The 27,557-nt window shown below is 40.6% G+C and overlaps 1 protein-coding gene across 7 annotated transcripts in view; it reads right to left on the bottom strand.

Annotated features, from left to right (window-relative positions):
* Window positions 1-61: 61 nt before the first annotated feature.
* ATP10D (ATPase phospholipid transporting 10D (putative)) overlaps window positions 62-27,557 on the bottom strand; it is a 48,588-nt gene continuing 21,092 nt past the window's right edge. For 6 of the 7 annotated variants that reach the window (XM_065060819.1, XM_065060820.1, XM_065060821.1 and 3 more), the window contains 17 exons: window positions 26,912-27,043; window positions 25,942-26,069; window positions 25,544-25,796; window positions 21,841-22,076; window positions 21,006-21,194; window positions 17,662-18,277; window positions 16,088-16,197; window positions 15,058-15,184; window positions 12,194-12,378; window positions 10,300-10,609; window positions 9,593-9,669; window positions 8,944-9,069; window positions 8,264-8,464; window positions 5,454-5,534; window positions 5,103-5,207; window positions 3,609-3,787; window positions 62-1,717 (listed from right to left, as the gene is read on the bottom strand). In XM_065060819.1, coding sequence (XP_064916891.1) covers window positions 1,405-1,717; window positions 3,609-3,787; window positions 5,103-5,207; window positions 5,454-5,534; window positions 8,264-8,464; window positions 8,944-9,069; window positions 9,593-9,669; window positions 10,300-10,609; window positions 12,194-12,378; window positions 15,058-15,184; window positions 16,088-16,197; window positions 17,662-18,277; window positions 21,006-21,194; window positions 21,841-22,076; window positions 25,544-25,796; window positions 25,942-26,069; window positions 26,912-27,043 — 3,368 coding nt within the window. In that variant the 3' untranslated portion in view covers window positions 62-1,404. The remainder of the gene's footprint in view (window positions 1,718-3,608; window positions 3,788-5,102; window positions 5,208-5,453; window positions 5,535-8,263; window positions 8,465-8,943; window positions 9,070-9,592; window positions 9,670-10,299; window positions 10,610-12,193; window positions 12,379-15,057; window positions 15,185-16,087; window positions 16,198-17,661; window positions 18,278-21,005; window positions 21,195-21,840; window positions 22,077-25,543; window positions 25,797-25,941; window positions 26,070-26,911; window positions 27,044-27,557) is intronic. The other variant, XM_065060824.1, reaches the window with a different exon arrangement.

Below are 27,557 nucleotides of genomic sequence, written 5' to 3'. Positions count from 1 at the left end.
CTTGGCAATTTGAAAGCAGAAAGTTTTAGAAAGAAAAAGAACCAAAAATGGGCTCTAAGAATTCATTAGCAGCTGCAGTTTGAAGAAACTGTTTATTTCAACAGGTGCTAGTGGATACAAATGGTTTCTTAAGTTCTTCCATAAATTGGCCATGTAACTTTTTGGGGAGGGAGACAAAAAGAAAGCAATGTTTCAGACAGTCTGGAATCCAGAAGTGGCCACATGCACCCCAGTCAGCTTTTGCACAGCATGCAGAGCAGTGGCAAAGTGGCAGAGGCAGGACACCTCCAGCACAGACTAGCGACAGAGCTCCAAGCTGGGACATGTCACCAGCTACAGCTTCCTTGGAGCAGCCTTTATAGATACCTAAGCTGTTTATTATAAAAGCCTGGAGGAATGTAAAAACATCTGAGAGTGAAGAAGAGTCACCAGCTAGAAGCTGCTATTTGTAAGAGACGACGTGAAGACAGACTGGAGCTACTCACTGCCACTGGCAGACCATTCTGCGGTGCAGGCGTGAGGCAGAGAAAAGTCAGGCAGCCAACATCTGAGTTGCGTGAGGAGGAACACAAGTCCAGTCAGTGGCAAAATACATGAACTAGAACATGGAGACAAAGAGAAAGGATGTAGCAGGAGGATGAACTATCATGAAGAACAAAAGGCTGCGCTAGATTTGCTCTTTTTGTGGAAGAGGAAGATGAGGGGGACACGTGACACCTATGTCTCACCTGGGCCACTCTTCTAATGGTTACAACAATTACTGTACGCACACACTGGAGGAGTTTTGCGAGAAGCCAACCAGTAACACTAGATCCCAGCCCTTCTGCTTACTTCATACTTCAGCAAGTGGCGAATCCCAGGGAACAGCAGGATTTCAGGACAGCAGTGCAAGGGAGCAGGTTGGCTTACCTGAATGGGTCCTGAAAATCTGTATTCATGCAATGCCCCGTCCATAACACCGTGAGGCATTATGTAATGTTTCATACCAGAAATAAGCCATATGCAAAGTCAGTTGTGTGAAAAAATATAACAAAACAACCCAGTCATTTAGATCTTGAACATCTTAATAAATTATTGAAAAGCTTTATAAACAAAAAAGCTTTTAAGGAAATGTTTGCATCATCTACCTTGGCTGAAGAAAACAAAACCACAACATAGTATAAATCAGCAGTTATTACTCTTGGGTTTTAAAAAGTTAGCATTCCATCTTTGCAAAACACATTAAAGCATCTTCTTCACATAAAACAGAATTCAAACCTGCTTCATGTGCTAGAGAAACAGCACTGCTGCCCTCTTCAGAGGCACACACAGAGACTTCGGCATGTGAGGTATTACTGGTAAATGTGTCTGAATTAGTTTCCTTTGATGAATTCAGAAAAATGGTCTTTTCAGAGTTCAGGCTGTTTATATTCCAGACTTATCCTGAATATCTGGTAAGATGGAGGTGTCTTCTATTAACCCATCTCTAGAACAGGCCTGAAAAGGCGTTTTGGATGTTGGCAAAACACTGGCAATGCTTTCTTCCTCTGACGCAGCACCTGTGGCTGAGCTGGAAGCCCCAGAAGTAGCCTGGGACTCCACTCCAGAGTTTACAGCGCAGTCCTCGTTCCATCTCTTAATTGCTTCCCTCTGCTCCCGGGGGGTCAGTCTGTCGAGGTGCTTGGCTCTCAACACCGGAGACGGAAACAACGTTCCTTGGAGAACTCTCAGCAAATACCTACAAAATAAACACAGTTTCAAGTAAGCTGTTTACAAGCAGACTCAAAATTGTTTCCAGCAACACTAAAGGAAACCAAACAGCATTCAAGTAACTCTGAGGCCGCAGCAGACAGTTTTTTGAAACAGTTTTTGCTGGTGCTGTTTTGTGAACATAAACTCTGCACCAGAACTTGTTTTAAAACTGGCATTTTCAAAGACAGACACTGATCTCGGGTGCTGCAATTTTCCTGTCCTGAACATGGTTCCCTACAGACAGACTACTGCAGCCACGTGCTTTTCTAACTTCAACCAAGGCCTGGGATCCCAACTACACTGAAAGCAGAGCTTTCTGTATATAGGGTTAGGCACCATAAAAAAAGGCATCAAAATCAGTGCTCAATTTTGACTTCAGGCAAGAAGGTGCAGAGCACCCTTCAGCTTCACAGTACCTGCTGAGTGGTGGCTTTTCAGCACCTTACAAAGGATTATGTCACAACAAGCAAGGGAAGAAACCTACATGTGTCAGCAGTGGCTCCACAATAGGCACTTCTACTTGAAATCACAGAAGACGAAAAGCTTGAATTAGCCACAAAAGCTATAAAACTTCTGAGGTATTGGCACAGGGAGAATGCAAATGACAAAGAATTTCACTGGTAAGTCTAATACTTCACATTTAATTCACAATGAAAAACACTGTGTCTTCAAAGCTGAACACCTGTACACTGGAAGCAGCCACCAAGCTGAAAGCTTTCTCCTCCCTAGGCTCTCTATAGCCCTGCCAAAAGGTCCTAGAAGAACATTTATTTATTTGTCATGTAAGGGGGATTTGCTGCATGTGAAAGAAAAGGCTCTGCTGTCGCCTCCTGAAGCCAAGCTGAAGAGCAGGTATGGGGAGGGAAGAGCACACGTTTCTGGCACATCACGGTTTGTCCTTCTGCTGAAATGAACTGTGAACCAAAGCTGTCAGTCATGATCTCAGGTGGGTGCAGCAAAACCCTGGCTGACATGCTCAAGACACAGACAGGGACATCTTCAAAGGGGACTCAGGGACATGGTGGCTATTGCAGGCACCTATGGCCACAGCTCTGCCAGCTGTCCTGCCAGCAGCACTGACAACTTGTGCAGCACCTGATCCAGAAAGTGCGCTCAGATATAAATGCCTAACAATATGAAATGACATCAGGTGAGGAGGAAAGGGCAATTATTCTCCCCAACACTTCTCTCAGTATCTGTCTGTGCAATTCCATTCTTTCTGAGATTATATGAGAGGTAAAGAAAGAGACATATCACAGAAGAATTAATAAATGAGCACTGGAGGCACTTTGCTAATAGGCTGCAGCGTTGAGTTCATGTTCAGCCAGTGAAGGGCTGAGAGTCTGAGGAAGTCTTCTTCACTGGTTTTCACACCTCATGTTTTCCTCTGTTGGCTGCTCAGGTGCCTCCGGGCTCAGGGTGCTGGTGTCTGGGAGCTCCCCCAACACTCCTGCCCTTCCAGGCTGACGCCTTCCCCAACCTGGAGCTCTGACTTCTCCAGTGAGGCAAAACACTTAGACACCGGGCATGATAAAAACACAACTCAGGACCCCTTGTGAAGTTGTCAGTGTGTTTCCACCCCACAAAGAAGCCTGTACATGCATTCTTCATCCTAAATATTCATGTATATATTCATGACATAAATTTCAAACAGAAAATGGTTTCACAAATAAACACAGACTAAGCACAGTACTTCTTCATATAGTACATGTTCAACTTCGATCACTTATTTAACTGATTTGTATGAATTATAAACTCCGTAGTTACAAAGATTACAGGGTTTTTTTTTCCCTCCAAAGACAGTATTTAACATAATATAAATCACCAAAGACATTTTCCTAACAACAACAATCTGCAATGATGAAACAGAAACGCACCTGGGTAGCAGAGCAACACAAGTAGTCAGGAGGCAAACTAAGTAAAACACTGGGTCCGTCATGTGCTTTGCCATGATCCAATATGGATTTGATGGGGGGTTGTGGGCTGCCCCAAAAGCCAGAGCGAAGATAAAGTAAAGCAGGATGCTGCCAACTAGAACCACTGCATATATCCAAGTCTATAATTCAGAAAAGGAAAGAAATCGGATTTAAGCTGTAAACTGGAAGACCTGCAACACCTGTATGTGTGTACACATGCATCAACATGCACACGGCTCTTCCTCCAAGGACAACTGTTCAATGTAACGGATAGATCAGAGAATACTCCTAATTTTATACAAAACATTCCAGGAAGAATGGAGATTTCTTCCTTCAGTTCACAGGCAACCCAGCCATATAATTTTTTTATTCTACTAAATGCAGAGCTTTCAATTCCTTTGTGAAAGACTTTTTTTTTGCCATTTGCCTCAGATGACCACTTCATGCTCTGGCAGCAGAGGAAGCCTTCTCAAGCAAATTGAAGCAAGAGCTTCACATGATGCCACCCTTATATAACTTGTTTGAGACATTCATTAACTGTCCTACATTGGAGTTTCCCGTAATTTTATACCTGAGCAGCTATAATAGTTACTATGGAAACAACACTGTCACTGGTCTGACAGCTTGCTAACCTTCAACAATGCCAAACAAAATCCACTGAAGTACTGCTTTCCTGTTCAGAGTGGGGATACACTCATGCTACCCATGTATTCTCAAAGAAGACATTTTTATCTCTGCTGCTGCCACACTCCCAAAAGAACAATGAAAAGACTGAACCACAACCTGAAATTTCACCCATTATGAAACAATTCTAAAAAGCATTTTTCCAAAAAAAGTCAGAGAAAAAATAAACCAAATTAAACTGTGCCCTTCTACCATAAATATTACTGTATTTTCTTTTAAATTATGTAAATTAGCCAGGTATTACCCTTGTAAGGGCTGTAAACTTAATCAAGCTAATGCAGATGCTTTAGCTTGTGCAGACTTAATTAAAAACTGGAATAGCATTTCCGTAACAAAATGTATCTCCAACTTGTTCATTCTGGGCACAGAGCAGATCGGCAGTTCCAAGAATTCCAAATCAACAGTTCACATTGTTGTCTTTGAGATGCAGGCTTGAGGAACTAATGAAGGCTCCACAGATCACTGGTCGGTTTTATCATTTGCAAAACTGAACGGCCATCCCCAAAACCACTAAAGAGGCAAGATCCTTTCACTATTTACAAATCATTCTGAGGCCGTTTTGTTAATTTTAGTCATATAAGTAATTCTACTGGCTCCGATGGCAGGTGCATTAAGAGAGCTCATGTGATCACATAAACAAACTCTCTAGTTTTTGTCCCTTTTATACTTATTCTGTTTTGCATATCAAGCTATTTCTTCCATTTAATTTTAATGAAAGCTGTATGCACATACTCTGTTAGGAATACACTCTTCTGGAAACAAAGTACTCACCACGGATTTGCACTCAATGAGAAGGTGGAACAGTATTATGAAGAGCGCTGCTGTGTTTATAGGGTTTCCAAAAGAAAAAACGTCTATGTCTGAGCCGTAGTAAGTCTGTAAAGGAAAGCAGAGGTCAGTATAATATATTATTTACCTATAGTCCCAATACACAAAACGGTATGAATAGTTTCAATATCATACATATTTGCAGGTACACAGTTCAGCTCAGTTTCAGTGAAGATTTTGTTAGTACACATTTATATACAAGGGAGTAAAATTAAATACTTCATTTTATTCTCTAATTTGCCGGGGGTTTTTGTATAGCAAAATGTATAAAGGTATTTCATATTCAGCACTTACAAAGTAAGGCACAAAAAAGCAAACGAGACTTTGGTAAAAAGCATCCAGCAAGGTTAGCCAGAATGTTGAAGGCAAGTAAGCCTGTAAGAAAAAAAAAACACAAATGGCATTGAAACAAATTGAACAAATTGCTGCATCCTTAAATAGCATTAATTTGGATCTGAGGAAAGATCATCTGCAGAAGTAATTCCAGTGAGTTTCCCAATGAAGAGCCATCTTTTGCATTATAAGAATCAAGAGCTCACTCCACACATGCAGGTAACTGCTAGTATTTAAACCAGCAGCCGGATCTGGGAACTGCGACCTTACAGCTGTTTCTGCCAGAACAGACATACCAGAGCCTTCCCTGAGTACTAAGGAAGGGAGAGGGCTAGGGAACAGTGCATTACTCCAGCAGCTTACCATCACTGAATGCCAAGTCCCACTTCCTTCTGCCTCCACTCCCTCCTTTTTGGAACCTGTGCTTCTGCCACTTGATTTGTGCTGGTTGACCCCTCAGTGAGCTAACTTACCCCACTGAATGTGAGAAATCAATTCACTTTTCTGCTTGAATAACACGTTGCTCTTTTAGTGAGTTAAATCAGCTCCTGGAAGGATCTCATCGGAAAACCGAGCTGCCACAAGGAAAGTAGCTCAACTATGTGGGTGGAAACAGGGAACGGGAAGAAAATAAGGGAGAAGAGGAGAAGGAATGAGCCTTCCTTGCTCAAGTGGCAGCAAACTACTGGGGCAGCTCAATCGCTTATGAAATCACAGCTGCACATGCCCTGGCTCTGATATATCCCATTCCTCCAGGCACTAAATGGAGACACCCAGGTGGGCAGTCCAGTCACCCACGACTTCCTCTGCAATTAGTGGGTTTTGCCAAAAAGCCATTCAACCCTTTCAAAAACTGAGCTGCTCTCTGGAGGTGGTGTGGGAAATCTTCTTATTTGCCTGTCAGGGAAATGCTTTAAACTACTTAAGATTAATCCAAGTTACTGTCCATTTTTATGGCTTGTACAGAGCTGTGCACTTGTCATGGTGCCATATTGTGATACTACATCTTTTAAAGCATTTATCTTTCTTTTATACTGCACTTAATTCAAAGCAACCATTTCACAGTTCTTCCATGTCAGAAAGGAAACTACATCCTTCTTAACAATTCCAACCACAGAGCAAAGACACAAGAGAAAAACTCTTGATAAAAGAAACAAAGAAAGAAAGAAAGAAACAAACAAACCAACCCAACCAAACAAAACCCCAAACCCAAAACGATTGTGTAATACAGAAGTTCTGATTTGTTGCCTCAAAACATTCATCTCAGTTCAGGTCACCATACACATCCTGAAGATCAAAACAAAGGGCCAAATCCTGAGGCCCTGTAACATTTACTTGGTCAAAACTCTCTATATTGACAAAGCATCAACCTACTCCAGCCTGTCCAGAGGCTCAGATCAGTACAGAAGAGTACTTAGTTTTGCAAAAATATTGTAAACTAAGCAATATAAAATATTTAGAGGGTATGTAAAAAGAAATGTAGAAGTCCACAAACGAAAATAATCAAATTGCCCCATCATCACTGTGTATATCTTTTCTTTTCTAAACTAGACTTAGACTTCTGCCAGCTTAAACAGATGAGACTGCACAGCCAGTACACAACACGTTGTAGCTCTTTTTTTTTTAATAATATTTGTTAGAATAGAACAGAAGAAGATACTTCAGTTGGAAGGGACCTACAACGACAATCTAGTCCAACTGTCTGACCAGTTTAGGGCTGATCAGAAGTTAAAGTCTGTTATTAAGGGCTTTGTCCAAATGCCTCTTACACAATGACAGGCTTGGGACATCAACCACCTCTCCAGAAAACTTGTTGCAGTGCTTGACCACCCTCTCTGTAAATAAATGCTTTCTAATATCCAGTCTATTATTGAAAGGCTACGATCATAAAGAAAATGGTGAGTTTTAGGTGAATCACATGCTCATTGTTTCCTCTCTCACTAGGCTGCTAGTCTCTATTCCGTCTTGGGCTCAGAATGTCACCGCCTTTAATTGTCATGATAAAAATATTACCTTAATTAAGCGTGACATTTAAAAAAAAAAAAAAAGTTAAAATTATGCTAGAATTCATGCTAAGCACAAGCAGAAACCATGAAAAAGCTTACTGATTTCTACAATTTTTATTTAGAAATTACTCTGCGCTCCCTGTGATTTTCTATGCTAAATGTTTGGACAGAACTTACAGAGCAGATATGATGTGTAGTGTTTTCAGATGGGACAAAAGTGCTACCAGCAAATTTCAGAACATACACATAAAGGAAAAAGAACAGTGAATGGCAGAACCTTATTGAGGATTATTTGAAAGGAATCTGCTCTTGTTCATATCCATTCCTCATTACTTTGGCAGTTGAGACCCTTATATGACAGAAAAAAAACAGTATCTAGTGCCCTTATCTTTAAAAGCAAGCCCAGATGCTCAAAGGAAACCCATTTTGAGGAAGCATGTTGACATCTGAGGCAGTGAACAAAATGAATATGCTGGTAATGATGTTTATCTAGTACACTGCTTCACCTGAAGTCCTTAATTTCTCTTCTCATCCAAATATCTGATAAGATTTGGTGTATGGCTGAAAAGAGCCTACAAAAAATTTTGAAGAAACAGCTTTTATTTGTGCACATACATTCGTGCACAGGCCTGGGTATTTTTCCAATAAAGTAAGTGGTTTTAAACTTCATGTTTGCCTGATGTGAACCATGAAGGAAAGACAGACAGAAATGGCTCAAATGCTGACCATTTCAATTTGCTTCAGGCCAAGCATTCTTTAACCTACCACAGATTTCTGGCTCATCATGTACAGCTGTGGGAGCTGCATGAGTATCTCCGCAGACACGTCTTTGTCCAAGACACCATAAATGATGGGTGGCACCGATGTGAAAAGGAGATTGAAAAGAATCAAGATCCAATAGTCAGTCATTGACGTGCCTGAAAACCCACAGAAGAACTGGTACCAGAATAGGAGGTTCACGTAGGCCTGAAAAGTCAAACATGACAGCATAAAATGTTACATATGTAGGCAAGTGTTTTGAAAGCCAGGAGGAACACACACAGAGATTTGGTCTGGTTACAGTAATCTGTAGAAAACGAAGCATAAATGTTGTGGGGTTCAGGCCAATTCCACACTTAAAAATTACATTTGACTAACACACAGCTTTACATCTCAAGATTGGACATGACTTGTTTAAATTAGTCATGCTGCTACCCATTAGTAATGCTCATTATCCACTGCTTAATCAAATCAGACAATGGCTTTGCGTGGGAAATTCAATTCAAGAAATAAGAGTCTCCGGTTTCTTCAGACACAAATGGGAAACTGAATTGTCTGACATATGCTTTTTGTGTCTTTTTGAACCCATTCAGAATAGAAACTAAAAAAGAACATAAAGCCCCACTAAACCCTTCAGTCCACTCAAATAAGCAAACTGATTTCCCAGGGGTGGGACAGCTACATACCACATTCTTGTAGAAGAAGTAAAGCACCATGTTGGTAAGTCTGGTATAGCACCAGTGGCCATGGACAAGCAGCAGCTTCCTGAGGTGTCTAAACTGAGAGACTGCAAAGTCACTTGCCATCACAGCCTGCAATGCACGTGAAGGAAAGGATACGTCATATCCTAACTGTTAAAGATAAGCTTCAGATATTGCCAAGTGAGCAACTTGTCTACTGTTGGAAATTGTTATGATTTTTTTTATACATGGTGCTTACAGTCTCACCCTCACTCAGATCCGAGCCCCTCCATACAGCATTTTACACTAACACACACAGCTCAGCCCGACACAATGTAGGCGGGAACATGGCTGTCTTCATTGTTACAACACAACTGCACAGAAATCACTGATGCTTAGGCTGCTTGTTTCTTGGCAGGACATGAGCAACAGGGAGTTCTGAGAGGCAGCAAGCTCTGTTGTTTGGAGTTTGAACCCCTGCAGCATTCAGCTGCTGATTACTCCTGGGAGGGTGCTGAGGCCTGGGTGTGAGCTCAGGCTGCAAACTCTTGCTTATGTGCACTAATGGACTGTGGAGCCACTGGGCCTCCAGGGTAAACTCCGAACCAATTTAAAAAGCAATCTGATGTCACTTGCAGCTGTCTGTACACGCTACCTGCATGCCTTCTTGGCCCATTATTCCCACACCAGTATCAGCCACCTGGATCATACTGACATCATTGGCACCGTCACCTACAGAGAGAAGGAAAGAGGCAAAAATCAAAACTAACCCCTCTTATTTGGAATGCAACCTGCAGGCAGGTTTGCTGCCTATCACATCACCATGGAGGTGGCAGGAAAGGACAAATATACAAGAACACCAGAGAGTTCAGTGAAAAACATCTTTATGGCCAATAGTGCAGCCTATGAAAAACCCTAGAGAAAGCAGGACTAGTAAGCACAAGGCCTGACTGAACTGAGCTATGTCCTCCAAATGGCTATTAGCTGTTTCTTTTCTCAGAATTTAGTTGGCATGCTGGAACAGAAAATAGGGCTGTTTTAAATCACCCAGTCATCTCCTCTCTCCCTCCCTATTTTGTGGGGTTGTGATGGAGAATGACTAGGAAAATACTTGCTCCTTTGGACATGTTCCACAACACTGTGCGTGACTGCTGCTGTTCTTGTTGTTTTAGATTACCATGAGCAAGTTTATGGACTAAATTTGCTAGTTCAGAAGACTAACATCATCTCACGCAAGAGCCAACTACAAGTCAAAGGATTACCTTCCTTGTAAAGTAAATTTTCTGACAGACATTAACAAAAATAAAGAAGAAACTGGCTTCTGCTTCTTTTCAGAGAAAAGAAGACAACCACAGGACTCACCGACAGCCAATGTCATTGCCTTCAGCTTATTTCGCACCAGTCTGACCAGGACACTCTTCTGCAGCGGTGTGGCTCGGCAGCAGACGACAGCCCGACATTTTTCTGTGAGCTCCAAGAAAATATTCTGTAGGCTGTCATGAAGGACATGCTCCAAAGTCCTTCCATCAATAACCAGGCCGGCACTGAACCCTGGAGTTTGGGCGGGGGGACTTGTAGAGACATTCCCAAGTTCCTGACTGGGTTTTTTTTTGGCAGAAGTATTATTCTGGATGCCTTCTAAAATTTTGCTCATCACCAAGGCACAGGCATCCTGATTAACCACAAGAGAAAGGTAATTTATTAAGTACTGTTTGTGTTCTGGTTCTCTTTTCAATTTATAAAATACATATGGAAAAAACATCAAAGGGTGCCCTTGTGTAGCATTTCACTTGAATCCAGAAATGCTCAGACATGAGGCTGAATAACCCTTTAAAATAACAAAGGGCCTGTGATTTAACTTTGCTGGAGTAGATTGGCTTGCGTATTGTACTAGGTGAAGGGAAAAACTGAAGCAAATCAGAAAATGTCCATAGACTGGCAGAAAAAACAACCATTAAGGATTCCGTAATCTAAATACAGCTTTGATAAAAGACTTTTGCTCTCTACATTTCTTTTGTCTGGCATGCAAAGCCAAAAGTGCATTTCAAATCAGATTATAGGTGAGCTGCAATGAATTACTGAAGAACTGGCCTTGTGGAATTTTTTATGTTGTCAGAATATATAAGATGCCCAAAAGATTCTTGATATTGATATATGTAATGTGCGTGCTGAATAGAATAAAATACATATTCTTAAATCTTACTCATTATTTCACCTTGAAATGCAACACTATTGAATCTTGTCTCTTTTTTTATTTCAAAGCCCAGTTAGAGGGAGGAAGAGCACTTCTGCAAAAGGGGCTCAGTTCTCACTATTAAGACACTTGTTCCCCAGTAGGAAAAAAAGGAAGGAAAAAAGTGTTAGCAAAAATCAAACCCCAAAATTTCCTCAAACACAGCCGGACTAAAAACCTTTTCTTTTTCACTTTATTTTCCCCACAGCTACCACTTGCCACACAGTCTTTTATGGCAGATACAAACTGAATTTCTGAAGTAACATATAAGTGGAGAAAAAAAGAAAAACAAAAGGTCTTAGAAAAATCCTCCACTTCTTTAAAGAAGTCTCAGATTTCATGTCACTGCCCTGAGGAGAGACGTTTCATACACTGACTTTACCAGTTACAGTTTGTAATTTTTATATTAAGAAACCAAAAACTGATAAAAATCAATATTTGAAAACAGCTGGTTACAAGCATCCACAAGAGGACATAACAGTCAAGTAAAATTGAACTCGCCACCCATAACACAGCATTTTTAACCACTCTTTATCACATGACCCAGTTACTGGGTGGTGGGAAGAAGGTGGCTTTTGCTCTGATAAAATTGTTGGCAGATTTGTTTCCTTGAATAGTGTGCAATGTGCTTTTATGAGACAATTCTTTGTACATTTATGCAAGACAAGAAGGGCTGAGGGAATATATTACGCAAAGCAGCACAAAACTTAATTCAACAGAATTTGCATGACAATAATTGTTACATTGCTAATATGCTATAACTGCCATTTGAAATCTCTAGTAACATGTGAAGAATGTAAAATCTCTAACCTACCACAAAGAGGAGTGAAGCAGTGTATTCAATTAATGAACCATCATTTAGACTGTATATAAAGAAAAAGATGTTACATAGATATAAAGGATTTCATATTTTACCCGCAGAGAACATTTTATTTTTCTGTATTAGCCTGTGATATAGTCTGACTGATTTTTTCAGCAGAGAAAAAGAAAATAAATTGAAGAAAAGTGTAATTTTACACTTACTCTACTCTGTGATTTGAGAGTGTAGATTCTGTCATCTGGCTCCAGCAGTTTACAAGCATAGGCAATGTTGACAGCTGTCTCTCTCTTGTCACCTGTCAGCATCCATATTTTTATTCCCGCTTTCCGTAACGCCTGTATTGTGTCTGGAACACCCTCCTGCAGGCGATCTTCTATGCCGGTGGCACCTTAATTTAGACAAGCAGAAGGATTAGTGCTGCTGTATTTCCAAAACCAAAACACTGCAAGAGTGACAGGATATGATTGTCCTCTGTGTGTATCCACAACCCAAACCAGAGACCCTACTGGGACATGCTTGGGAATTCCTCCCTTCCACATCTTTCTATCCCAGACTGTTGACACATCCCCTTGTTACAGACTCAGGGGTCTCCAACGCTTCACGAGACCCTTCTAAACCAACTTTTCTCATTCTCACGGTTGTTTCACCCTGTATTGCCTTGATCTTTCCTATCTCAAGGCCCACTTCTCTTCCTTATTCTCAACTCTGCTCCAGGCTGAATGCCCTGTAGCTCTTGTCTCAAGCCCTCGCACTTTCCACATCAAAATCCCCTTTTCTTGTATCATATTTTTGCACACTGCTGCAAAGACCTGCCATTCATCATCAGGTTTCTCAACTGCTCATCACTGCAGTACCTTCTGTCCCAGATCCTTTGAATTCATAGCATTAAACTCTGTGTTTTGTGGTTCCTCCTGCCCACACTGCCAACCAGCCCTTAATTGGTTATAGAAAGAATTTCAACAAAAAATAGAGACTTTAACAGAGACATCCTCTTTTCTGGTGTGCACAGCAGGCAGACCCTTGTCCCTAAAACCAGCTCACAAAATCTTCTGTTCTGGTAACAGTGAGGTAACAAAACATCAGTATAAAGCAGAACCATTTCTGAAAAGCTGCAGTGCCAGAGATTTATCATGGAACAGGAGATGTTCATGGCTTTCTCACAATAGAAATGCTACTAAATTATAACCAGGAGATATGCTTTGGCTTGTGGTATTCTCAGGGTAAGGGAGTTTCTCAAAAAGAAACTTCAGCCAGCTGCAGCTAGGTTCGTTCTGAAAGACAAGCAATACAAAAATTCAAAGCAAAGTTTTAACTCCTAGCATGTTTCTAGTACAGGACTCCACCCAGCAACTTGTATACAAAGCACAAACTGTCACATGGGGATGGATAAGAACCAAAAGGTCAGGGAAAACTCTGACGCTACAGCAATTTCTTCAGTAAGTAGCTGCCAACAGGACATAGAGTTCATGGCCCCTGCTCACCAGGAAGATGAAAACCTCCAGGTCCTTGCTCTGCACTCTGCTTGCATTTTGATGCAAGTCAACAAAGGAGGCAGGAAGGAAGATGCTGGGATGTATTTGATGCAAGCTTCTTTGAGAGACAATGCCAGGCACCGAGGGCAGAAAAGTGTTTTTCCAGCTTGGGCACTCTAGACACTTAACATTCCCCTTCTGAGGCGATTGATCACTTTGTAATCTGACAGAAGCCAGTTTCAATATGTATACTGCTGAGATCCAGATCTGTGCTTAGTGCTGCACATTAGAACTACTTTTTCCAGAAATAGATTTCCATTCAATTAAAGGCCTGAGGCTCTTCATATAGCCACACGAATTTCATACCTGCCTACACAGTGGGCTACAAACTACTGCTGTCCTCCATGATCCTGGTAATATCGAGATGACTAGAATTTTTGCACGTTGTTCTTTGAGGACAAAGTCTTCATTTTTCAGTCCTAAGAGGACAGTCAGAGTTACAGCTGCAGCTACACCAGTTAATGTTTGTTAAGAAAGCAAAGGAAGGCTCGAAAAAGCATCATGAGAAGTGCTGTGTAAGTACTCCTACTCTGCAGATCAAAATGCCCCAGGCAGGAGTAACTAGCCAGCAGAGGTACCGAAAGCAAGCATCTGGGCAGTATGAAGCCATTTACCCTTCTTATTCTCACTCCCATTTAATGTTAGAGTGAACTCATATTGCTTACTGTCCCACAAGACACATGAGGCAAAAAACGACTTGGCTTGCAGGACAGCAGGTCTCCACAGCAACTAGACTTCCCTCTGCTGACTCTGGTGCAGAACAGTACTAGTATAGCACATCATCCCTTAAAACCACAGCAGCAGTGCTCTGGCTTTTCTCCAGAAGCTGAAGCCAGTAATCCCAGAACTCCTTTCAGTATCAAGGTTTATGGCATTTGCCCTGAGCAGATGTGGCACAAAAAGAGGGAAGCAACACCCTTCCACACAATAGGATCTGTCTCTCTTCAGCTTCTAGCATGAGCTGCCTTTACCACCACACTCAGATCATTGCACTTTGTTTTCCAAATGTTGTTTGCTGGGCAGTTCTCTAGAGCTGTTATCCCAGACTATCTGCAATTTAACTTTTACACCTCTGCACCAAATTTTTTTCATTGTGTTTTGGCCTCTCGGGTTCTGCACAGCTGAATGACCATCAGAGGAACGGTTCCTGGAGAAGCAGGCCTGACATCTCATCTCTGTGTTATTACAGAGGGACACAGCACAAGCATACCTGCTGTGTCACAAATGCAACAGTGACAGCAAACATGACCAGAAGTGAATGCCCTGTGAATATTTGCCCAGGCAGGCCTGTGATTTGTTATTATCATTTCATGTGTTTATTATGATCACAGTTAAAAACTCCAGTAAGCACAAAAAATAAACCAAATAAAGAGCTGAAAATAATCCAAACAAATCAGTAAAACTTTACAAACAACAGAAGAGCACTAGTTTATCTTGAGTATGTTGTACAACTTGTACAAACTTAGAAGCAAGATTTATGAAAATTCAGAAGTAGTAGTAACTACTAGTTCTGTAGAAAGCAATTTTCCACTTACCAAGCAAAGTTAGTTCGGTCTCAAGCCTGATGGCAGATTCAAGCAGCAGCTCCTCTCTATTGTCAATACTGGTTTCCGCCAAAAAATGATGATTTAACCACTCTGCATATTCTGTATCACTCATCACCTACAGAGGCAGAGAAAACACAGGGCATGTATTTATATTGTGTTTCCAAAGGCACCTAAAGTGTCCTCACTTACTTCTGCTGTCCACATACTGAACTGAGAAGTGCAGCCCCTGGCAGTGCATACTTATTTGCCACAACATGCCCATGGATTCAGCACAATGTTCATAGTGTCAAATTATTTTCCCAGGGTTCACAAGCCAAGTTTACTCACTGGCACCCTCTAGGTTCCTGGGGCTGCCTGACAGATTTCCATTTAGATGGCAGGTAGGGAGGCCAGTGAGCACAGCAGAGTCTCCCTACTGCTCTCTAATTGCAGCACTGACACAGCCACAGAATCACTGCCCAGCGGTGTACAGCTTGACGACTGTACAGCTACACAGCCTGTACCCTCACTTTGCATGAGGCTTTGTAAAGCGGTTTCTTGCCTGCTTCAATCCCTGTGGAATTTTACTTCTAAGCAAGCTTTGAATTTAAAATGGAATCTCAAAACATCACGTAAGTTTTGCATCCAGAGCTTATAACACTGTAAACTGTTCATGAAACCAAATAAAACACGTCTGACTTCATTTTTCCATAACTGGAATTCCAACCAGGATAAGCTTCACGCGAAGAGACCTGCTCAGGACTCTTGAAGAAATATCAGGCTACTTGACAGCCCCTGTTATAGAATTAGGCTATTAAGCTGCTTGGTATCCTAAACTGACAACAACTATGGCAATCTAACAGAACTCAGGAATTGACTTGGGACATCTTGCAAATTCCTTCTGAAAGAACATAAGCATAAACAAAATGTAGCAACAGAAGCATCTGTTTAGAAGCAGTGATGTCTGCTCCATTGGCAGTATCACTCAGGTTGGTCATACACTGTAAACATTCTTGAAAATATCAATTAAAAGGAATACCTTCTTAGCAACACACAGAGTACGCAGTCCTCTTCTGGCATAGTCATCCAAATGCTTCTGAGTTCTCTCTTTGATCTTTTTTTGTTCCATTTCTGAATTTTTATTATCTACTATCATGGAAAAAGCAAAGAAACGGAATTAAATATGCATTCTTATGCTAGTTTAGCAGAAAATAATGTTTGCTAAACTAAAATAAATTTGTTTTTTAAATAACAAAATGTTAACAGGTTTTATTTTAACTATGAATATCTTCATGCTTGCACTATGTACTGTGGCTATATCTACAGTGAGCATGCAGTGTGCCAGTCCACACAAAGTCAGGGGGATCCTGTCTGGTACTGACACATCTTCGGATGCCACTAGTATATCAAAATGTTTTACTAAAATAAAACAATTTTCTAAAATGAACTGTGGCACAGACAACCAAGCAGCTTTACTGTCACTGGTCTAGTGGGAGGGAGCTAAAAGGGCAGTCACAGAAAAGCTTTTTAAAAAATTTAAGGGGTTAAGGGGCGGACTATTTGGACAGGCATTCAACTCAGCTAACTTTGGACATGTAGAAGTCAAGTTCCGAGTTCAACTTGAGAATCAAAGTAAGGAGAGGAATCTCCAGAAATGAAATTACCCCCCTAGTACAACAAAAAATTTTGGAGGTACTGTTTGTGCCCCATGGCCTTTTGTCTGGACTTTAAATGGCTACTGTTGGATGAGTTAAAATCCAGCCTTGGAACTGGAAATATTCCTCTTCCTCACTGGGACTGAAGATACAAATCAAACTCTCTTTTGCAGAAACCAAGTCTTTAAAAATAATTCCTTTCTATTACTTCCCAAACAATTTAAAAACTCCCTTGGAACACCTTGTGAACTTAAATATATTTAGGTATTTATTTCTAACATACACAGATAATACTTCCTCTTTACTGCCTCCAGTTAAAAATCAATGACTGTTCACTACAGTGTGTGAATAAATCAGTTAGTGCTTAAACAACATGGTGCATCCCTCCTGTGACAGATCCAAAAAATGTTTACCCCTGAACAACAGGGCCCAGCAGGAGGCACCACACAACTTCACAGATGATATTATTACATCTAGAAACACAGAAATAGTCAATAGCCAAACGAAAAAAACTTGACAAGCACAGACAGGTGACATCTGCTACTGGTACCTCTCTCCAACAGCTCAGGAACACTAGCACAGGTAAAGGCTAAAAAGTATGTCATCCTAAGAAACACCATACTGTGTAGCAGATGCCAACTATTCAAGTAGATGACCTTACTTGTGTAACTTCAGTTACTTTTGTAACTGGAAATACTTCAGTTGGCTCCAAAGAGTCTGCTTAGACACTACTAAATCGTTTGAATAACAGCTCCTCTCAGTTTCCACACGAGCACACAGCACAGCCATAACCAGGTGACAGGCAATACTACCTTTCTGGGTTCCCTATAAAGAACTATTCCTATTCACAGGTAATAGTTCTGCTTGTTTGCTGGTATCTTCTCATTAATTAGGCCATCTCTTCAACTGTACTGAAGAACAGCAAAGGTGAGCAAAGAATCAGAAGTTCTATAGATACCTTCAGATGCTGTTCTCAATAAATCCATCATGACTGAATCTGCACCTTTTGTGTAAACCACCACTTTGTTGGAGACTGGATGCCGAACCACCACTGACATCCTTTTCCGCACTGAATCGAAAGGCAGGATATGCAAAAGCTGAAACGTTAAAGATCCCAGACCTGCAAAGTCCACAGTTACTCGATCTGGAGTCTTAGACTGTAAAATACATTTATAAGCCCTGGCAGCATGAACCAAGGCAGCTTCATCTGGACTCTCAGCTTCATAACACAGTTTAGGTAAGGAAGACAATTCAACAGATGACACAGCACTGTTGTGTTCACAGCCAGCAGCTACATTCACCATCTCTAGTTCTTGAGGCACTTGCGAATTTACGGGGCTGTCTGTATTGTGAGGTTCAGCAGCCCTTTGGGCAGCTCCATCCAAAACAGGTGAAGACAGTTTTGTTCTGAAAATAGCCAGTTTGCTCACAAAACTATTGGGGCTTTCAGACGATGACTCTTTTACACTTGGCAGAGGGGAAGAACTTAGTCTCCGGACTGACAACCTCTGGAACATCTGCCTGATTTCCTCAAGAGATTTAATAGGCATCCTACCCAGTGGAGAGAATCTCATCTGAAACAGAACAATTAGAGAAAGGATTTAGGTTAAAATCTTCGTATTTTATCACACTAAAGAGGGACACTTACAAACTACGTATGTTTCTTAATGAACATGGTATTTTAAAATTTACCACGAGTTTGACCGCTTGTATTAAAGATGGCCAGCTCAATTAAGCATATAACCATGAGTACACCAAACAGCTTCTGTAACAGCTTCATTATTCAAACCAAAAGAATTATAAAGATACTTCAGATCTAAAAACTGTATGCATTCCAAGTTTGATTCATGACTCCATGTATGCTTCTCTTTAGAACCATTTCAGTAATGAAACAGTTAGTACGACATTATAACTTTTAAAAGTTGTGGTAAATGGAACTAAAGGCTTTAATTCTTGTTCTGAATTAACAAGATACCTGTGAAGAGTAAATCAACTCCATACCTCTCACAGTAATGAGCCACAAGCACTGTTAAAAATACAGTACCTTATCAATATTTTTTAAATGTCTGAATCTAAAACAAAAGACAGCTGTCCCTCTCACCAATGTTAGAAAATTTCTGTTATTCAGAACAGTCAGGTAGCTAATAGTTTACAAACAAGGAATAAGGCATGCAAGGCTGACATTAATCTCTCATTATGGTGAAGAGTTAAGAATGAATTATCACCAGGAAGCAGGTTCTCCTTTGACACTGAAAAGCATAAAGAAAGAACAGTCTCTGACTTCAGTTCTACTGCAATTGCAAGCAAGTTGTAATGTGTCTCTGTTCAGCATCACGGAAATAGAGACTAGGAACATCCTTTCACAGAATCACAGAATGACAGAATGTTAGGGATTGGAAGGGACCTCAAAATATCATCTAGTCCAATCCCCCTGCCAGAGCAGGAACACCTAGATTAGGTTACACAGGAAGGCGTCCAGGCGGGTTTTGAATGTCTCCAGAGGAGACTCCACAACCCCCCTGGGCAGCCTGTTCCAGTGCTCTGTTACCCTTCACTGAGAAGAAGTTTCTTCTCATCTTTAAGGGGAACCTCTTGTGTTCCAGTTTGAACTCATTACCCCTTGTCTTACCGTTGGTTGTCACGAAGAAGAGCCTGGCTCCATGCTCGTGACACTCACCCTTTATATATTTGTAAACATTAATAAGGTCACCTCTCAGTCTCCTCCAAACTAAAGAGACCCAGCTCCCTCAGCTTTTCCTCACACGGGGGATGCTCCACTCCCTTAATCATCTTGGTTGTCTTGCGCTGGACTCTCTCCAGCAGTTCCCTGTCCTTCTTGAACTGAGGGGCCCAGAACTGGACACAATATTCCAGGTGTGGTCTCACCAGGGCAGAGCAGAGGGGGAGGAGGACCTCTCTCGACCTACTAACCACACCCCTTTTAATACACCCCAGGATGCCACTGGCCTTCCTGGCCACAGGGGCACAGTGCTGGCTCATTTTATCTCCCTAAGGGAGCACTGAAACGTTCCATTGCCTTGAGCTCTTTCATGTCATTTCCTAATCCTGAACTTGGAAACCTCACGTCACGTTGTCCCTCCCAACCTACCTACTAGTGACCTGGGGATCTTCTCTCCTGATAGCTAGTCATCCAGAAATATTATTCTCTAAAAAACTGAGAATCTTGCTTGTATATTTTTCTGCATCATCTTTAAGGAATGGCTGATTAGGAACTATGAACACACCTGCCCCATCCACATGTGGACATGTAGGCTGCCTGCTACACATTCTGGGAATGCCTGGAAACATGCTACAATACCAGGCTTATTTATGCATAGGAGGTACTTGCTGCTCCACAGGATACCTTTTGGGAATGTCTTCAGCCATGGTTGTCGGTTCACTGCCTAAATGGACACCAAAATCTAATCCTGCATGTGTCAGAAACATTTTTTTCAAAAGACAAAGTCAACAAATGGAAATCACCAGGGGATGGAGGGAAAGGAAATAAAAGCTGATCTTTGGAATTATCCTGCAACACAGTCAAAATTGGTAAAAGATGGGGTTATGAAAATCCCACTCTAAAAAAAAAATTTAAAAAAAAATAGTAGTATCTTTAAAAAGATGCTAGTTTGTGTGCTCTGAAAACAAGTGGTCTCAGGAAGACCTAAACACACTCCAGACCATTAAACCAGGACAGTTTAGCAAATGCATTGTACATTCCATGTGAGATCACTTTATGTCATACTGCAATGCATTTTTTCTTCAGATTATTACACATATGAAACTTGATCTTCCATGCTTTCGCTGGAATTCTGTTCAAATAATCAGGGAACAGGTAAGAGCATTCTTAGTTCCAGTACTCTGGGAGTCTTCTGAGGTTATTCTTATCTTTCAGACAACAATAACCTAAAGGTAAAGGTAACCTGAGTGTTAGGGTACTCTTAAAGGAAGACATGAACATATCTGGAAAGAGATAGTTAGAACATAGAAAAAAAATCACAAGTGCAGTTTAATCTCAAAATTTGTCTTTTAAAAGTTATGAACAGTCTATACAAGGAAGCAAAAATATTGAAGCCAAGTTTCTCTGCATTGGAAAAACATTACCAGCATCATATTACACATTAACTCACTGTATCCTATCAGTTTACACTAATGTCCTTCTTTCTAACAGGACCAACCAATACAGGAGAAAAGGATAATTTTTTAAATGGCAGTTAATTGTTTTCTCCTTTTGTAATCAAACCAAAGGGAGCTCATTCATTTATGAATATGGCCAAATAGACAAAAATAAGTCCTTCTTACCTTCTGACGTGGCTGATTGGGGACCGAAACTACAACAGTATTACAAATTGCCAGTGCAAGAAAGAAGTCAGTGATGTACATTGTCTCCAAAGATAACTTGCTGCTGGCTTCTTCTGATTGTTGATAGGAATGAGAAGAAATCTGTCTGAACTTCTCCAGCAGTTGTGCATCTGGCACAACATCCGTTTCCTATTGATGAAATGAACAAAACTGTCCATTAGGAGGTTAGATCAGTTACAGATGAATGAAGTGTAGAAGCTCATACAACTTCCCTCCTGTCGGATGCAGAGTCAGTTACATTATGATAAAGAGGAACACTCTGGTGTCTTCACTGCCTTGTGCTAGCCCATTAGAAATGGCAAACTTCATACCCAGACAGGTAAACAGTGGAACCTTAGTTCAGACACTTCAACAGAGATAAAATATGATGAACGCTACTGAGACACTTTCACATGCAGAAGCAGAGTTTTTACTGCTTGTAATCTCCAATAAATATTGGTCATCTAGATATTTCATACTAAAACCAAAAGAAAATGCTAGAAAACTCTTAAAACAAAAGAACAAACTGCTATTAAGATGAAGCTGGTCATTTTAGCTGGAGTTACCAAGGACTTAGAGAAGTAAGAACCAAAGCACACACCTACGTGACCCAACAAACATCTGCAATGCCAGCTGTAAATAGGATGCAGACAAACAATCGTGGGAGGCTCTGGTTTTGATGGAAAAGAGAAAGGATTTCTTAAATTATAAGCACTGTGATCAAATGGGGGTAAAACGATATTCCTTCACAAATCACTTCAGAAATTTAGCATCAAAACCAAGAGCTTTTACTTACAATGGGGCTGCTGAAAGCAACATGTCCTGAGTGCGGCATATCACCTGCTCCATTTTCCCTTCCTAACACAGGGGAACTACCAGGCAACTGGTCCAAAGACTTTCTGTTCAAAGGTTCATTCAAAGCTCTGCAGTTGTGCCCCTGCCATTTTGACATATGGATTGAAGTGCCGCACTGATGATCAGCTGAATCCTCATCCTCTGAATCCATCTCTTGATAGGATTCCAACCTCTTTGCTATGGAGAGGGAAACAGAATTATTGTTCCATGAGCAAAATCAAAATCTAAAACACTGTCTGGAGGTTCAGGAAACAAATCTTTAAAGTAAGCAATTTAGCATATAGTTAAGAATAATCCACCATTTATGAAAAATAAATCCCATAACAAGATGTCACACTGACTTCCTGTTTGGGACACTGCACTTCACGAGCAACACTCTACTGGAGTGAATCCAGAAGAGGGAGGAAAAATGATTAGGGTTTTAGAGAACATGAGCTGTGTGGAAACAGTAAAATAAGCTGGAGTTTCACAGCCTCTAGAAGGGCATGTTAATGGGAGTTAAATATTAATAACAGTCTTCAAGTACAAGAAGGGCAACTGCATAGAGAAAGGAAAGAGCCTGTTTTCTATGCACGCTGTGGGTGATAGAAGATACAATGGTCATACACTGTGCCAAGACAGACTCAGGCTAGGTGTCAGCAAAACTCTGTCAGAGGAGACGTGCCATAACAGAACAGAATGCCTGAAAAAGCAGTGAATTGGTCATCACTGGAGGTCCTGAAGAAACAAAATAAAATATTCATAAACAGTGATAGCAACAACTCGGTCTTAGGCCAGAGAAACAGGACAAGACCACCTCTTGGTGATGCTCTTCTAGGATTGTATGCCAGTGGTTTGACAAGTACAACTTTTAACAGGAATTCATTGAAACGGTGTTTTTTATCCTTTCTGTATGAGACACCCCCTCACACACACGTACACATTTTCCGAGTATTTAATTGAAAAGAGGGTTCAATAAGCAAACTTTGTATTGACATGTCTAACACCCTAGCACCGAAAGTACAAATGCAGTTCTGTGCCCCACAAATCTAACTTGGAAGATCAGCGGTGTAAAGAGAGTCTGTAGCAAATGGAAACATGCCTCTGTTATCATGTGCTTGTCAGGAACATACCCAAGTGTTTGCACTGGAGTTCTGGGACAGTGTTTGACCGCATGCAAGAGGTTGCAGTCTCAATCCAGACAGCACTAGATCACTGTACACTATTCAGTTTTTACCTATCACAGTGAAAATAGCATGCAATGACCATACACTAGCAGTTCAATGTCTGCAGCCACTGACAGAATGAAAAACCTGTTCTGAGAGCTGTGCATTACCTATTTATTTCATTTATCTGTGAATACAAACAACAGCAACCCAGGAAAAAAAAAACAGTATTCATATACAGACATCTCCTGCTACACCACTAATTCCCTGTTTCTTTTTTCTTATTTATGGTGGCAGCTAACATACAGAAAATAAGTGAAAAGTAGGATATTCTGGTTTATGCAAACAGGAAACCTATCCACAGTTCACAGTCCCCAGCTCTGGTGCTCAAATGAGATGGAAATAGGATCTTCACGTCACTTTTGCGTCCTTTTCCTCCTAGCCAAAGCACGGAAGATTAGCTATGTTCAGGAAATGGGCTGCTGGATTTGTTAGACTGTTAAGTTCGCCTTATTTCCTGTTGCCTTCTCTTTCTGGAATATAAATGAAAGCCTCCTGTCTCTTATCCTGCCATTCTGATGAGTCCAAGGAAAGCAGAGAGACCAGAGTTTACACCTTCCTCAGCAGGCTATCTCCCTGATGTCAACATGAATTTAATAAAACAGTTCTTAAAAAGTGGGAACGTAACAAACTGTGGCTCTCCACAACTACCAATTATAATGTCCCACATGTGGAACTGACACCTTTTAGCAGAAAGCAGCAACAGTGACTGAGTAGGTGTTTGTAGAGGCAGGTTTGGACAACACATGCCCATTCCAGTATGATTCCCAGCTGCTGAGAAGCCTGCATGCTCTGTCTCAATTAACATACGCAGCATCTCTTGTAACACCAGACTGCTCTGCTGCCACCATCCAAAGGGCACACATTACTTTTGACAGAACACTGCATGGGGGCACCTGTATAGAGGACTACGCTGAATTGAAGGAATAGCTGTTGTGTGCTTCGCTCATGTGCACCTCTTTACCCTAGGCAATACAGATATAAATACAGAAATATATGTATGTATGGATTAAGTGGCCTGAATGCAAACAACTGCACTGTCTTGGACTATAACTCTTACTGTAGGTAGCAGGAGCCTTACAAACAGCAGCTCTCTGCAACTGAAAAAATGTAAAATGGGACTAAAACACAGGACCTCCAACATTTTTCAAACTGATTTTCAGGGCTCACATAATTTCCAGATTTGTTAGGAAGAAGCACATGCTCACCCTTGAGGTAGAAGACAGAGTACAGCAGGAAATAATTATAAACATAATTAACACACTTCTGTTTTTGAAAGATAACTCTAAACTACTAGCAGAAGTAAGCAGTAGACATATAATACTTTCCCTGGCACAATGAGAAGATCAGCCACAGATACACCATTCGCACTACACTTTGGTTTATCACTTGGGAAATATTTTTCCTTCCTTTAGAAAATGCTCTGAAAATATATTCTACTTTTTATTTAAGTTGCTCCTTCACAAAGTTTGAAACTTAAAAATATTTCTTCGCACTTTGCTGTTGTCATCCTTCCCAGTATAATCATGGAAAGCCAAAGAAGCACCTGGACACCCACACTGTAAAATTTTCAAAATATGTACAGAAATTACTGTACAAATGGTTTGTAACCATCTGCTCCTGTGACACAACAAAAGAAGGGCTTAACTGATCCACTGCTGTGGCCAGCAGGGTGTGCCTTTTGCACACAGTTGTAAGCAGCAGTTCTATCTGGCAGCAAAACCACCAAACCACAAAGGGGGGTTCAAGACACAGCTGTGCTTCACCTGTCCACCTGTCAGCACCTCACCTTTGATCTCAATGGAATACCTGCTTTGCTCACCAGCAAAACAGCAAATGTCTGCAGCTAACAGTACTTACATACATACGTATTTGGATTACTTTATCCTCAAGGGCAACAGTATGTCAAGTTGAAACCTTGAGATAGACTACACACTGTTATGGCAGTCAACAGGATGTTTGAACTCTAAAATGACAAGTAAGCATGGCACTCTAGTTGAAAAAAAAAAAAGACATAACTGAGATAGTAAAGACTAGATGGGCAATTTTCCAATGCTCTGGGTTCTGAATATTGCAAGGAGAGGCAAAACACAGTAGGTGTGACTTCTTCCAGAGTGAGTAAAGAATAATTTGTTTGTGATATCAAATATGTTGGAACTTAACTAGCTGCAAAGCAGCACTTTACATGCAGTCCTCAAGTCTCTTAACTATGTATGTCTCATATATATAAGTCTCTTAACTATATGTAACACTATATATGAAGGGATCCAAACAATGGGGGAATATGCATGGCTATTAGCAGGATCAGTGTGAATTTATGCCTTCCATGGGTATGTATTGCCCTACAAACCTCATGAAGTCCACTGGACCCCATAAAAACTTTCAGCTTCCCTGAGAGAAGAAAAATGACCCATTGTGGACACAGGTTTAGTGCCTTACCATTTTCCTCATGGCAATACTCGTATCCTGCAATGCTGCATCTCCGAAAAACCATCTTATTTTCAGTGAGGGTTCCAGTCTTGTCAGAGAAAATATACTGAATCTGGCCAAGGTCTTCAGCAATATTCAGTGCTCGACACTGAATTGTTGAGTTTGTTTTCTCATGGTAAAAATCAATGTCATTCTGTATTAAATAAATTTGTCCCAATTTGACAATTTCAATTGAAACATAGAGAGAAATCGGGATCAAGACCTACCAAAACAAAACAAGAAGATCAAATGAAACAAAACTCTTTGGCCAGTTACAAACGTAAGTAGCTCCACTGAAACTAAAGAGTTACTTCAAGGATATAAATGAGAGCAGAATATGACCCATGTTCAAAGCAGACTCAAGTTACCTGTAATAAAATTATCATTGTCCAGAACATATTGAATCCTGCTAGTGCTGGAGGAATCCATTTCCCATCTGGCTCAGGGATGTTAAAAAAAGGTATTTCCGAATACCTACTTAACCAAATTCCATGGCCTCGAAAACAAGAAGAAGATAAAGTGAGTCAGTTGCATGTAAAATGTATCACAGTTCAGGGTCATGGTGTTCACTGTTAACACTCTGCAGTTCTTTCTAAGCTTGTAAACTATTATTTTACCTCTTGAGTTTTTCCTCAACAGGAACCCCATTAAAATTAATTAAGTATCAATGCATACATGAACAAATACCTTACATATATTTCCATCAACAGCACATCTATACAGCTTACCCCAGAACTAAAGGAATACTAATTACACTTCATACACACCTTTTTTTTTCCTAGAAAAACCTCTGCCAATTAATTGTATTATCCTTGCCTTGTCCACTTTCTAGTTAGCCTGTGAACACCAAGTCATCATTATTAAGTGTAGTCTGAAGAAGTTTTTTTAAACATGTTTTAAACACTTTTTTGATTTGTCATAAGTCAGTCTGCTTAGATTTACTCAAGCTCACTATTCAATCCATCCCTAAAATATCAAGTCCTTTACAACTCCAGTCGCATTAGACCTCTCCCCACAATGCTGTACATGCATCTCATGTTACCTGAAAAATCCTAAGTGGGAGTTTTGCAGAGCAGTTAGTGACAGAAAAGAGAAATGAATTGGAGAAACAGGCTCCAGACCTAAGAACTTGTACCAGAAACACACTTCTTGATCACACTCCAGATTAAACATGACAACATGAACTAAAACCTGGCAGTATCCTCAACTGCTATGGAATTACACATGGACAAAGACAGCTTCTGAGATGGGTTGTTAAAAGAATCGGTCCCAAAATAAAACACTAAGTGTTGTAGGCTGAGAGAGGAAAATAGCAGGAGTCTGCTGATTCTCACTTACCTATTGCACCAGTTAAACACATCAAAATTAGAAGCAGAACACACCAAAGAATATCAGTGTTCACTTTTCTTTCCAATTTACTGCGCTTGTAATGAGGGCCACTGTTATTCAGCATGGCTTTGGTTTCATGACCTGTAACCACAACACAAGTTGAAGTTCTCTAAGAACAGGTATCAGAACCACAAGTGCTTTATATTTCTAAAGCTCTGGGAAATGCGACATTTCTGTTAACTAATATTTGAACACAAATTTTAAATATGAGCAAACTAACTGCTCCTGCAACATAAGAATTCTGTCCTAAAAAAAAAAAAAGTGAACAAGCTAAACCAAAACCTGTCATGGATACATTAACTTTAATACTGTCAATAATGTTACTTCCTATAGAAACACACCCATTCTTGACATTTTCTATATTATTTCCAATATTTTCTACAAAATCCTGTGCCTGCATTACAACTGTCTGGCTGGATAGATCGTATTGATTAGTTTAAAAACCTCTGCTGTTTGATACAGAACACTGAAGAGGAGCACTAGTTTCAGTCTTGGACCAGAAAAAAACCCTAAGCATGCCACACATCTCCATGCCCATTTCAAAACCAGGTTTTACCACCACAACAGTTGAGGACAGTGACCTGTTCACATGGAA

This window comes from Columba livia, chromosome 4 (genome assembly GCF_036013475.1).
Source record: "Columba livia isolate bColLiv1 breed racing homer chromosome 4, bColLiv1.pat.W.v2, whole genome shotgun sequence".
Classification (NCBI taxonomy): Eukaryota; Metazoa; Chordata; class Aves; order Columbiformes; family Columbidae; genus Columba; species Columba livia.
The sequence above is the reverse complement of the archived record's forward strand: the minus strand, read 5'-3'. Positions and strand labels throughout refer to the sequence as shown.